Genomic DNA, 14715 nt, shown 5'->3' with positions numbered 1-14715 from the left:
AGGTTTTTTGTGTGTAACTTTCTAGATTTAAAAAAAAAAACTGTAAAAACAACTTCCATCACATGGCATCATATTGATGCCTTCCTCTAACATAGAATAAGTAACTGGGAAAAGTGAGCACAGCAAAAAAAAAAACGATTGATGAATGTAAGGGACAAAATTATTCAAGATAGTTAAGTCCCAGGCAGACTGCGAAGAGCTACAAAAGGATCTCTCAAAACTGGGTGACTGGGCAACAAAACGGCAGATGAAATTCAATATTGATAAAGGCAAAGTAATGCATATTGGAAAACATAATCCCAACTATACATATAAAATGATGGGGTTTAAATGAATTTTTACCACTCAAGAAAGAGATTTTGGAGTCATTGTGGATAGTTCTCTGAAAACATCCACTCAGTGTGCAGCAGTCAAACAAGCTAGCAGAATGTTGGGAATCATTAGGAAAGGGGTAGATAATAAGACAGAAAATATCATATTGCCTCTATATAAATCCATGGTACACCCATATCTTGAATACTGCATGTGGTTGTGGTCGCCCCATCTCAAAAAAGATATATTGGAATTGGAAAAGGTTCAGAAAAGGACAACAAAAATGATTAGGGGTATGGAACAGGCGCCATACGAGCGAGATTAACAAGATTGGGACTTTTTAGCTTGGAAAAGAGACGACTAGTGGGGGATATAATAGAGGTCTATAAAATCATGATTGGTGTGGAGAAAGTAAATAAGGAAGTGTTATTTACTCCTCATAACACAAAAACTAGGGGAGTCACCAAATTAAATGAATAGGCAGCAGATTTAAAACAAACAAAACGAAGTATTTTTTTCACACAACGCGCAGTCAGCCTGTGGAACTCCTTGCCAGACGAGCCAAGACTATAACAGGGTTCAAAAAAGAACTAGATAAGTTCATGGAGCATAGGTCCATCAGTGCCTAAGGGTGGGCAAACTTTCTGGCCTGAGGGCCACATCTGGGTATGGAAATTGTATGGTGGGACATGAATGCTCATGAAATTGGGAGTAGGGGTGCAGGAGGGGGTGAGAGTTCCAGTTGGGGGGTGTGGGCTCTGGTGTGGGGCCATGGATGTGGGGGTTGGGGATACAGGAGGGGTCTCCAGGCTGGATTCGAGAGGGTGGGAGGGGGCTCTGGGCTGGAGCAGGGGGGTTGGGGAAGGGGGTGAGGGATCCGGTTTGGGGTGTGGGCTCTGGGTGGGGCTGGGGGGTTTGGGGTGCAGGAGGGTGCTCTGGGCTGGGACCGAGGGGTTCGGAGGGTGGGAGAGGTCTCAGGGCTGGGGCAGGGTGTTGGATGATGGGATGGATCACTTGATTACCTGTTCTGTTCATTCCCTCTGGGGCACTGTCATTGGCCACTGTCGGAAGACAGGATACTGGGCTAGAATGACCTTTGGTCTGACCCAGTATGGCTGTTCTTATGTTCTTAAGGGACAGTTTTGTTTGAAGACAAGATAGAAGAGCATCACAGAGAAGGAAGGATTTTAAATTCTATCATGTTGCTGGTTTTTTTTTTTCTTGTACTGAAATTACATATGATGAAACACAGTAGATTTTTCCATTGTATTAAAACCTATAAGCATCAGTGAGAAAACACAGATACTGATAAAAAGTAATGCTGCCCCATTAAATTAAATTACCCCAAGAGGACCTGCTTCAGTACAGGGGGAGAAAAACACTATGACTGCACACCCCTAGTTGTTACCTATCACCCCACTTGGAACCCATAGAGGGTATCATCGAACTATTACAACCCATACTTGATAGGGACCCCATCCTAAAATAAATCTTTCCTGAATCCCCTCTTCTGGCCTTCAGACCCCCCAACCTCTCCAAGTTCATCCCCAGAAGCAAGTTCCCCAGAGACCAGCACACACCAAGTCAAAGTGGCAGCAGGCCCTGCCAGAACAAGATACAAAACCTGCAGATGTATCTCCGCTGCTACAATGATTAACACCCCCAGAACACACCTTTCAAGATCCATGGGTCCTATACATGCCTATTACAACCAGGGCTTTGGAGCTGTACTCCGGCTCCGCTCCAGCTCCAGGCAAAAACCTGCAGCTCAAAAACCTCACTGCTCCGGAGCTGCTCCACGCTCCAGCTCTGCGCTCTGTTCCAAAGCTCTGATCACAACATGTGGTGTACCTCATCCAGTACACTAAATTCCCCAGTAGCAACTATCTGGGTGAAACCAGACAATCACTCTGCTCTTGAATGAACTCGTACAGGAAAATGATAAGACAAAAACATCACATCACCTAAGGGTGAACACCATCACTCTATATCTGACATATCAGTCCTCATCCTCAAAGGAAACTTGCACAATGCTTTCAAAAGAAGAGTCTGGGAGCTTAAATTTGTAACTTTGCTAGACGCTAAAAATCATAGACTGAATATAAACAGTAAATTTATGGCTTATTACAATAATATATAACCCACTAACAACTCCCACACCCATTCCTTTCCTTTCCTCGCCTCCCTATGACTGAAGGGATGTTAACGGGCTGCTTCACCCTGATTGGTCCTTTGAAATATGTTAAATAGTTCTGCTAAACAATCTGCTCTACCTTGTATTTAGCTGTAACACTGTGAACCGTGGCCAAAAGCAGTGGTTTTCAAACTTTTTCTGGTGACCCAGTTGAAGAAAATTGTTGATGCCTGCAACCCAACAGAGCTGGGGATGAGGGGTTTGGGCTGTGGAAAAAGGTAGGCACTAGCCTGCCTTAGCTGGGAAGCACCACCGACGGGACTATTGATGAGCGATCTAGTGCATGCCATGCTGCGACCCAGTACTGGGTCGCAATCCGAAGTTTGAAAGACGCTGGTCTACACTACAGTTGGTATAACTGTCGTATAGAGGGTATGGAAAAGTCACATCCACGAGTGACATAGTCATACCGGCCTAACCCCCTGGAGTAGACAGCACTATGTTGATGGGAGGGCTTCTCCTGTCAATATAGTTGCCACCTTTTGGGGAGGTGGAATACCTACGCTGTTGGGAGCAGTTCTCCCATTGGCATAGGTAGCGGTTTCACTAAAGCACTACAGCAGTGTAGCTGCATTGTAAATGTAGACAAGCCCTGAGTACATTTCCCAGACTGAAGAAGAGCTCTGTGTAAGCTCAAAAACTGTGTAAGCTCTCATCAACCTAAGTTGGTACAATAAAAGATATTACCTCACCCACCTTGTCTCTAGTAAATAACTAAATATACGATCAAGGTATATAGCATTAATTTTAAAAAATTCTCAATATCTTGCTGAAAATGAAATTGGTATCTTACCAAATCTTTTTTTTTCTTTGTTCAAGCTCTCTAGTTTCTTATGCTAGAGATAAATAATGGTAAAATAGTATGTTTTAGTGTTAGAAATAAGAGCAGAATTTCGTATTGGATTGTTACTGCTGTTAATCGAATTGAAAAGTTAAGGCTATATTCTCATCTAGTGAACAAGAAGTTGTCACTCATGCTATCTGATATCAAGTACTTGAGACCGAGAAGGGGGAGCCTTATAAATATATTACAAAATGTGACTGGAGGAATGCATTATTTTCTCTAACAGAACTGTGGGATAATGTGTTGTTTTGTGACTATAGTAAATGACTGTAAGCCAGGTGGATCTTAGTGTCCAATACCAATTGTGCCATTGACTCACCATGGAAGTTTTTGGACAGATAACTTGGTCACCTGCCTCAGTAAAACTATATGGAAAATTTAGGTGAAAAGTAGGATCCTTCTGAAAGTCAGATGATTCATCTACGCTGTTCTTATATAAACTTAAAAAGTGTGTGTCAGTAAGCTTCCATAGAAACATATTTTGAGCATTCAGTGCTCATTTATTTCATATGTATCTTCTAGAGGTTTTAATGCAGTGGTCCCTATACTTTTCAGGGTTGCACCCTCCCTTACCCTTGTCCACATTCCCCAGCGTCCCTGGAACTGGGAGCAGGGCCGTGGCTCGGGGCAGGGACGCGGTGTGAAATGGGGTAAGAGGGCCAGGAATGGAGCCATGGCCAGGGGTGCAGGTTGAGAATGGGGCTGTGGGCAGGGCCGGAGCAAAGCTGGGAGTGGAGTGGGGCTAGGTGGCGCTCCTTCCCCTCCCCCAGTGGGGCTGGCCGTCCCCTCCACTCCCCTCTAGGGGGGCATGCCCCACAGTTTGAGGACCTCTGTTTTAATGTAATGAAATGTGTTTTTTGTCTTACAGTTATGATCCACTTTCATAAGTGAGCTGCATTGGCTGGTTGGAGTGAATATATAATAATGAGTGGTGCAGCTTTGGGCATTGAGATAATATTTGTCTTTTTTCTGGCTTTATTCATACTTCATCGGTATGGAGACTTCAAGAAACAACATAGACTTGTGATCATAGCAACCCTGCTGGCTTGGTATCTCTGCTTTCTTATAGTATTTATATTGCCTCTGGATGTTAGTACGGTAAGGTTTTCCATTTTTGTAAAGCTTAGTACGTTATTGCTCTATTTTAAAACAAAAATCACAAAATACACTACACACTAAGAATAGTTGTATAAATCAGTAGAAAATATCTCTATAAGACAAAGAATTTTCAATTAAAAAGGCATCTTTTAAAAATTGTAAAGTTGAATAAAATGTCCTGTTAGTTCTGTCAAGTTAAAAATATATTTAAAATCAGCGAACTGAATTTTAAAATTCACTATTTATGCTGTTAATTTTAGTATTTCTCTCAGCTTGAACAATGAACTAATTGATTTCACTCTATTTTTTCTGGTCAGTTTTTCATCAATTTCACTCTCAATTTTTTTATGCACTAGTTAAGTGCTGGGATGCAAATACTGTAGGAATTTTTTTTTAAACCTGCCTTACTAGAATTAAAAGTGAAAAGCCATGGAAATATTAGCATTTCACTTAATTTTGGTGCCAAATTTGATTTGTATCCCTATTCTTGTTTTTTTCAATAACTGTTTCACCTTGTTCCTAATAGTTGTTTACATGATGATTTCATTGTCTTCTAGACTATATACAATCGATGCAAACTTGCTGTTAACTCCAGCCCTCCAGAAAGCAGCAGCAGCAACAACATCATCAATGGATCTTACCCTACTTCTGCTCCAAGGTACAAAGAACGGTCTTGTTTTTCTGCATCACAATATTAAAAGCATTAGCATACTTTTTAAGTAAGCAAAAATGTGCAAATAAAGAACTAGTACCTGTGCTGGAGAGAGTGCACTCTAAATTGAACATGACATGGTGATTGAAAGCTGATAACAGGCAATGTTGTCAGGAGGGACAAGCATGACAATAAGATCTTGTGATTAAGGTATCTGCAGATCTCAATGCTTCTATTTTTGTTTATTTTTAATTGTTTTTAATTTTGTTACCTTTCCTCCTCCACTTTGTCATAGACAAGACAAGAGAACTGAGGTTTTTAGAAGGAATTTGAATATGCCAAGAGAGGTGCTTTTGTGAATTTCTTTTATTATTCCACAGACCTAATGCTTATTAGGGTTTTTGACCTTGACAGTATGCTTCAGAGACACACAGTCTTTCCTTTGTTTATGTATTCGTTATATCCAAGACTGTAGACCTCTGTAAATTTCAGACAACTCAAAAGTTATGATAGGTGCTCTATATCTGTCTGCTGGCAGAGAAGAAATCACACTCAGATGTCAGAGTTGTAGTGTGATGATTGAAGCACTGAAATCATAAAATCCGGATCCTCTTTCTGGCTTTTCCCCATTTGACCATGAACAAATCTCTTAACCTTTTTGTGCTATTTCCATGTTTGAAAAATTAATGTAATACTCTTACTCGTCTCACAGAGACGTGAGGCTTAGTTAATTGTCAGTAAGCTATTTTGAGATTCTAGGATGCAAATTGATGTGTATGTGCAAAATTTTTGTTATTTCGTCACCCCAAAGTGGAGAATATTAAGGTTGTTTAACACCGAAAAGTCAGGAGATACCAGCATTAAGGTGGCATGCACAACACTTTTCCCCTTGATGGGTATGCATTGCTCAACAGTCTTAAATTATAAGACTTTCTGTTTCTCAAATAATACGTTATCCTACTATCTCTTCTACAACTTTAAATAAACCACTATCACATCTCTTTACTATAGTACACTGTACATAAGAATGGCCACACTGGGTCAGACCAATGGTCCATATAGTCCAGTATCCTGTGTTCCAACAGTGGCCAATGCCAGGTGCTTCAAAGGGAAGGAACAGGACAGATAATCATCAATTGATCCATCCCCTGTCACCCATTCCCAGCTTCTGGCAAACAGAGACTAGGGACATTTTAGAGCACGGTTTTGCATCCCTGCCTATCCTGGCTAATAGCCATTGATGGACCTAACATCCATGAACTTATCTAGTTCTTTTTTGAACCCTGTTATAGTCTCTGCTCTCACAACATCTTCTGGCAAAGAGTTCCACAGGTTGACTGTGCATTATGTGGAGAAATACTTCCATTTGTTTGTTTTTAAACCTGCTGCTTCCTATTCATTTCATTTGGTGACCCCTAGTTCTTGTGTTTTGAGAAGGAGTAAATAACTCTTCCTTATTTCTCCACACCAGTCATGATTTTATAGATCTCAATCATATCCCCCCCTTAGCTGTCTCTTTTCCAAGACAAAAAGTCCAAGTCTTATTAAACTCGACTCATATGGAAGCTGTTCCCTACCCCCAATAATTTTTGTTGCCCTTTTCTGTACCTTTTCCAATTCCAGTATATCTCTCTTGAGATGGGGCGACCAGACCTGCAAGCAGTATTCAAGATGTGGGCATACCATGGATTTATATAGAGGCCATATGATATTTTCTGTCATCTTATCTATCCCTTTCCTAATGATTCCCAACATTCTGTTAGCTTTTGTGACTGCCGCTGCACGTTGAGTGGATGTTTTCAGAGAACTATCCACAATGACTCCAAGATCTTTCGTGAGTGGTAACAGCTAATTTAGACCCCCATAATTTTATATGTATAATTGGGATTATGTTTTCCAGTGTGCATTACTTTTAATTTATCAACACGGAATTTTATCTGCCTTTTTGTTGCCCAGTCACCCAGTTTTGTGAGATCCCTTTGGAACTGTTTGCAGTTGGCATTGGACTTAACTATCTTGAGTAGTTTGGTATCATCTGCAAATTTTGCCACCTACTGTTTACCCATTTTTTCCAGATAATTTCTGAATATATTGAAGAGTACTGATCCCAGTATAGACCCCTGGGGGACAGCACTATTTACCACTCTCCATTCTGAAAACTGGCCATTTATTCCTACCCTTTGTTTACTGTCTTTTAACCAGTTACCGATCCCTGAGAGGACCTTCCCTCTTATCCCATGACAGCTTACTTTGCTTAAGAGCCTTTGGTGAGGGATCTTGTCAAAGGCTTTCTGAAAATCTAAACACACTATATCCACTGGATCACCCTTGTCCACATGCTTGTTGACCCCGTCAAAAAATTCTAGTAGATTGGTGAGGCACGATTTCCCTTTACAGAAAACCTGTTGCCTCTTCCCCAACAAATCATGTTCATCTATATGTTTGATAATTCTGTTTACTATAGACTCAATCAATTTGCCTGGTCCTGAAGTTAAGCTTACTGGCCTGTAATTGCCAGGATCACCTATGGAACCTTTTAAAAAAATTGGCATCACATTAGCTATCCTCAAGTCATCTGGTACAGAAGCTGATTTAAATGATAAGTTACATACCATGGTTAGTAGTTCTGCAGTTTCACATATGAGTTCCTTCAGAACTCTTGGGTGAATACCATCTGGTCCTGGTGACTTATTACTTTTTAATTTATCAATTTGTTACAAAAGCTTCTCTAATGATACCTCAATCTGGAATTGCTCCTCAGATTTGTCACCTAAAAAGAATGGCTTAGATTTGGGAATCTCCCTCTTATTCTCAGCCATGAAGACCAATGCAGAGAATCCATTTGGTTTCTCCTCAATGGCCTGATCACCGTTGAGTATTCCTTTAGTATCTCAATTGTCCAGTGGCCCCACTGGTGGTTTAGCAGGCTTTCTGATTCTGATATACTTTAAAAAAAAAATTGCTGTTACTTTTTGAATCTTCAGCTAGCTTTTCTTCAAATTCTTTTTGAGCAAAACAAAAACATTAACTAAATAAAACTTTTTTTTTTTTTTTTGTCTGCAATCATGTTAGTCATGCAGCCTACCTTAGTTTGGGACATAGGCAGATCATTAAAAATATCTCTGATTAAACTACTCTGCATGTGCAAATTGCTAATAACTCAGGCAAATCAAAAACAACTTTTCACTGGAACACTCCAAAACACTTCTCAATAACTGCTATCTCTGTCAAACAATGTAACTTTCTTATCCCTTCTGTTCCTACTGCTTTGATACACAAGCAGATAAAGTTATTCTGTAGAGAGGAATGTGTTTGGTGATTAGAAGCATTTGTTTTTCACACTCCTTGTACTCAGCAGTTTGAGTGGTTTTGCTCAAAGTTTCCAGCTTTCTCAGGCAAAGACTAGATTTGGAAAGTATCAGCCCATTGAGTGAAAGTTTTTTTGTAAAGGTGACTGACTCTCAAACTGAATTATAATGGAAATGCTTAGGTAACTGCACTGTTAGTAATGACTGCTCTGGGTAGAATTTTCAAAAGCTTCTAAGGAAGTTATGCACCCAACTTCCATTGAAAGTTAATGGGAGTTATGCACCCACTCCTTTAGGTGTTTTTGAAAATCCCACCCCTCAGAAATAATTACAGAATACGTAGAAGGGAAAACAACCATTTACTGTTTTTCACTTTGGCTCTTCCTTTTCTAAGATCTTGTTCTCTGAAAAAGAAACATTCTATGTAAGAAAAATATGAACATGCTTTACTGAACACAACCAAAAAAATTGTCTTACTAGTTGACTTCTGGTGAGTCTCTGATAGAATGCCAGTTGGGACTACCCTTTTTTTTTTTTTTTTTTTTCCCCCTTAAGAGAAATTGTCTTGTCCAGATATGTGCTCTTTTTGGTGCCAGTATTTATCAGCATAATTTTTAAGTGAGCTATAAACTAAATCTCTTACGAAACAAGTTAGTCATGCAAAAACATTTAATTAAAACAGTTTTCTGCAGTGGCAAGACTGAAAATAGTTTCTGGATAGAAGTGATGAATATTATGATATTTAGATTTTACAATTAACATGTGGCTCTCTGACCTTTTTACAGAAAACATAAGTGTTTCAAACCATGGAGTTATATTCCCAGTGGAATTATGCCAATCTTCTGGCGTGTAGTATACTGGACATCACAGTTCTTAACCTGGTAAGTGAGGGAACTAGATTGCAAAGACCACAATATATATTCTGAAAATAAAAGTTGCTAGTATTTACAAAATACCTTTTAAGATTTCATTCCGAGAGATTCTTACATTGTCATCTGATGGTCTGGCAGAAGAAAATTGTTTTGAAATCAAATACCTTCTAACGTAGTTTCAGTAAAGCATTTAAACATGTTTAACTCCCATTAACTAATGGGGATTTAATGAGGAATATATCCAATTAAAAACCCAAGCACTGACAGTAAAACTTAATACAAGACAAATATACTTAACTAAATTCAAAATTAAAGCGTTTTGGTGTAGCAGACTGAATGTTCCTTACTCTGGCCACTCTGAAGCTCATAAAAATGTTTTTATTCTGTGCTGTCATTGCTTCTGTATACTCTTGGGGGAGCAAGCGCCACAATCTATATCTAATATTCTGAGTCAGAGATATAATCTTAGCACAGAACAAAACAAGCAAATAAACAAAACCATTCCTGCCCAAGAGCAAAATGTTACAAGGTCTCTCTGTTCAGCAGTGCTCTCTTTTTTGAGGGTGAATTCTTCCAAGAAATGTGTGTAAGAACAAATCCTACATTTCATCATTATGAGAGGCTATAAAAAGGACTTAGCGGAATTTGAGAGCTACATAAGAGAAGGCACATGCCTGCAATAGCTGCGACAAATATGTTTAGAGGGAAAACAATATGTGTATGCCTTGTTTTAGATACATTGGTTAGTGTATTAATGTGAAACTACGACCAAGAGGAGAAAAGCCTGTAGTGCTCTTATAAGTGGTGGTTTTTCATACTAAAGCTGTCTATAGATATTAATCTAAACACAAGTTATTTCAAGGTTTACTGTCAACTAGATGTATCTAAAGAGAACACAAATGTACTAGGTAACAGGTTTTGCTAGGAGAACTCTGCAAGTGAAAACTGGCAAATAGGGTAAGATGGAAAAATCTTACATCATTAATGTATTTTTGTTTGGTTCTAGGATTCTCTTACCTTTCATGCAGTCATATGCTAGATCAGGAGGATTCTCCATTACTGGAAAGATTAAAACTGCATTGATTGAGAATGCAATCTATTATGGCACTTACTTGCTGATTTTTGGAGCATTTTTAATATATGTGGCTGTAAATCCAAATTTCAATCTACAATGGTAAGAGTAATACTACTGCAAGTATTTGTCTTTGTTTTTTAAAATGTGTTTATATTTCTCACAATATCTCTGCAATGGAGAATTTGGGCAGTACTAATCTAACCTAGAATTCGGATTTGCTCTAGACCAGGGGCGGGCAAACTTTTTGGCTTGAGGGCCGCATCGGGTTTCTGAAATTGTATGGAGGGCCAGTTAGGGGAGGCTCTGCCTCCCCAAACAGCCAGGCATGGCCCTGCCCCCATCCACACCCCCTGATGGCCCCCCAGGACTCCTGCCCCATCCACACCCCATGCTCCCTGACCACCCCCGGAACTCCCACCCCTGACTGCCCCTCAGGACCTCTGCCCCCATTCAACCCCCCTGTTCCCCACCCTCTGACCGCCCCCCGAACTCCCCTGTCCTCTATCCAACCCCCCTACTCCCTTACCGCACTGCCTAGAGCACCGGTGGCTGGCAGCCTGGCTGCACCAGGACAGGCAGTCGCACCGCAAAGCACAGAGCATCAGGTCCGGCCGGGCTCTGCAGCCACGCCGCCCAGAGCATTGCACCGGCGGCATAGCAAGGTAAGGCTGCAGGGGAGGGGGAACAGCTGGGGAGGGGCCAGGGGCCAGCCTCCCAGGCCAGGAGCTCAAGGGCCAGGCACGATGGTCCCGCAGGCTAGATGTGGCCCACGTGCCGTAGTTTACCCACCTCTGCTCCAGACTTTCCCTGAATATACTACTATTTCTATTGATGATTTTTTTTTTCAAGACGTGTGTGTGTGTGTGTGTAATTTGTATATGGTTTAGTCTGATTTCCAATATTTTCTCTCTAGCACTTGCTTTTCAGATGGCATTTCTGGAAAAACTTTTATTGGTCAGGTTTTTTTAGGAAGGCTTGTGGTAGTATTGTCTGTTTAAATATTTCTGGGATCACATTTAAATTTTTGATCTGGGCCTTTATCTGCAGTTAACTTTGAAATGGAAGACTTCAGTCAATAAACGTCTTTTCAAATCCTGGAATGTAGTATTTACAAAGAAACTTGCTAGCATTAAAAAAGACACTTGAAAATATTACAAATTAATATAAACCTCTACCATCATCTCTGGCATGGTAATCTATTGTTCCAGCAAGTTTGCTGCTGGATTTTCTGATTTATTCTTTCCCCTTGCATGCCCCTGCCCCTTAAGCTTCAGAGGCAGGAAAAGGTGACTCTTGTATGTTGTTTTTCCCAGTATAGTCTGCCTCTCAGCACTCCGTATGAGTGCACCTGGTGAACAGCACTCACGTTGCTCGTTTAAGGCAGAGGCTTCTTGGTGGCTTTTTCTGGGGTGTCTCGTTTCAGGATATCTTTGTCATCTTCTCCTTTTCTCCCCAGCTTAGTCTCTGTATGATAGACAAGAAGATCTTCCGGGGCAGCATGTTAAGGAAAGCTGGGGACTGCTCTAGCCTGGTGGTGGATACTCAACCCTTTCAGTGCTTTAGCATGGGAGGTGGCCTATCTGCAAGAGAAACCTCTGGCTTGTTTCAAAGACTTGGAAGATATAGACAATGCCAGCAGTTTCAAGTGTGACAGAGTAGTAGATAGGAAACTAATCTTGGTTCTGTGTATGTGAAAACGTAATTACTTACTGGCGGTCACTTTTCTGTTTTAGGAACCAGCTTCAGACAATTGGGATAGCAGCTGCCAACACATGGGGTCTTTTCCTTCTTGTGTTGTTGTTGGGGTATGGTTTGGTAGAAATTCCACGCTCTCACTGGAATGGAGCAAAAAAGGGGTACCTTCTCATGAAGACTTATTTCAAGGTTGCCAAACTGATGACTGAAAAAGCAGATGCAGAGGAGAACTTAGAAGATATTATGGAGGTGAACAACCTAATTTGAATTAAGAAATATAAAGTGGGGAGGGTTTAATTATTCATCTTCAATTCCACATTTCCTCAAAAGGAGGAACATCTTAAGTAACACGAGCCTACTTTAGAAAGTTACTGTCATGAAATTATGGAAGTGGCCAGAGGTCCCAGTCTGGGTGCTAATTATTGTATAAAATCAGAAGTAAAAACAGTATCTGCTCTGAAGAGCTTACAAACGGCTACATGGTGGTAATTTGATGTGGTGCATCAGCAACAAGAACAGCAATCATCAGGTGTTGACTCTTGGATCAGTGCTGATCAATAAAGGGTGCATGCATAAAGATTTAGTGCACAGACCCCATTAATGCTCATGCAGCTTACACTGTTAACACTTTTGTGCGCTACTTAAAAACTTTCATTCTTAAAAATCTATCTTGTAATAATATATTCAGGATCTGTTTCTTGATTCTATTTATACTTCTTTTTGATGAGTGAACAGAAGGTATATTTGTTTTCCAAAGAGATTCTCTTGAGAAATGCACTACCATTATTCTTCATTCCTGTGATTTGCCAGTGAGCAACAGAATCAAATCTTCTATTAAGAACAAAGTGTGAATCAAAGAAATTCAACAACTAGTATTTACTATCTTGTTCTAGTGCCCATGACCATAAAATTATGCATTTGACACTTGTGGGGATTTGTATGGTATGGTAACTCTTCCTACATATATACAGTGTGTTAGGGGGCATATGAATAGAGAGCAACAATACCCGAAGTCCGAAGGTGCAAACAATGGGATGTTTATTATGAACTTCCAGCAAGCATGATTCCAGTTTCCTTCCTCAGCGTCCCCATTCCCAGCTCTGACACCACAGAGCCTTGCCTGTGTCCCTGTTCCCATTCCCCACCCATTAGCAAAACATGATTCCAATTTCCCACCCCCATTCCCTGTTCTCATTCCCCCCTTACTTCCTGATTGACTGCAGACTATATAGTAAAACTTTGTTCTGCTTAGCCATACCTTAACCAATCATTTCACTGAAATTTAACTAACCAATCCTAACATATTGTAACATGATTATCTAACCAATTATATCCCACCACCTTAATTAGTTTACACCCAACAAAATTAATTATACAGCAGACGGAAACAATCACAGAACCAGACATAGATTATACAGACAAACAATAGGGAAATGGGGACTGCAGTGATAGAACAACAAAAAATGAGGATTTCACATCCCAGCTATTGATAAATGAGTTCTTGCCAGACAGGATGCTATCAAACTAAGTTTTCTTTAAATCTTCTAGGCTCTTCCATTAATCTGGAGGTGATAGGCATTATCAGGACAGGATTGTATTCCTAACAGCCCAATAGCACCTTATTTCAGTGTGACTAGTTTGGAATGTAAGGATGTGACCGGTCGCTTCCCAGTTTATGGCTGCCTCTGCTGCTTAGCCAAAGGCCTTAGCCTAAGAACAGGGCCTCAGACTGTCACAGTAAGAGAAGGCCCTTACACTGGCAGACAGTGATTTTGATTCTTTCTTTTATACCTCTATAACTATCTAAGTGATAAGAATACACTTAAATTCTTAAAGTATAGGCCTTTGCAGACAGCCCTGAATATCTATATCCTAACACAGGTGGGATAAAATGGCAGCGGAAACTTCATCTCCTTATTCTGGGGATGTTTTGGTGAGAGATACTGACAATTTTGCAGATCTATGAACTGAAAATTATGCTTTCTGAGCCTTTAGAACTTCTGATATTCAGTCATAGTTTATTGCCTTAAAAGCACTCCTGGCTGGAGGGATTGCTTACAGATTTTGAGGTCCAATATCTGCAACCCACAAGAACTACAACACTCAGGGAGGGCATCATTAGTTCTAGAAAGTAAAACCAGTGCTAAAATGTCTAGTATCTGAAAGCTTGTTGTGGTTTTAAGGTTTGAAATGTTATGAACTTATTCTGAAAGTGAATGCACTATGCTTTGGATATCTGTGCGTCACATGATATAATACATTCCTTGACATTGGTGAAATTCTCAAGGGCAATAATACCTGAGACCTCAAACAGTGCTGACACCAGCTCAGAGAATTCAACTGTAGATCTCCAGATAAACTTGTCACTAGTACACCAGAAGAACTGTAGATTTCAGTCTTCCTGTAGGAGCACAGAAAACACCCAGATCCTTGAGTAAACTCATATAAAATAGTTATCTTATGCATTACCAATTGGATGGAGGAAGATATGATTCTCCCCCATCTCTTTGACCTGTCCAAGCCTGGTGCATCACTGAGTTCTTGGGTGGAAACAGCTGTGACAAAACTTGCCTGTGTGTCAGGCAGCATCTTCCATCTACTCAGCTATTATTGATGCTTGTCAAACATTCTTTGAAATGTGGCAACCAGAGGTGAGAGGGCAATA

At 40.3% G+C, this 14715-nt stretch overlaps 1 protein-coding gene across 1 annotated transcript in view; it reads left to right on the top strand.

Moving 5' to 3' along the window:
* The window catches only part of LMBRD2 (LMBR1 domain containing 2), a 56980-nt gene that overhangs the window by 12921 nt on the left and 29344 nt on the right, over positions 1-14715 (top strand). The window contains exons 2-6 of the mRNA XM_074952477.1: positions 4219-4448; positions 5006-5106; positions 9194-9289; positions 10287-10454; positions 12089-12299. Of these exons, the coding sequence (XP_074808578.1) occupies positions 4275-4448; positions 5006-5106; positions 9194-9289; positions 10287-10454; positions 12089-12299 (750 nt within the window). The 5' untranslated portion in view covers positions 4219-4274. The remainder of the gene's footprint in view (positions 1-4218; positions 4449-5005; positions 5107-9193; positions 9290-10286; positions 10455-12088; positions 12300-14715) is intronic.

Source organism: Natator depressus, chromosome 5 (assembly GCF_965152275.1).
Source record: "Natator depressus isolate rNatDep1 chromosome 5, rNatDep2.hap1, whole genome shotgun sequence".
Lineage (NCBI taxonomy): Eukaryota > Metazoa > Chordata > Testudines > Cheloniidae > Natator > Natator depressus.
Note: the sequence above shows the minus strand (reverse complement) of the source record. Positions and strands in the feature narration are given on the sequence as shown.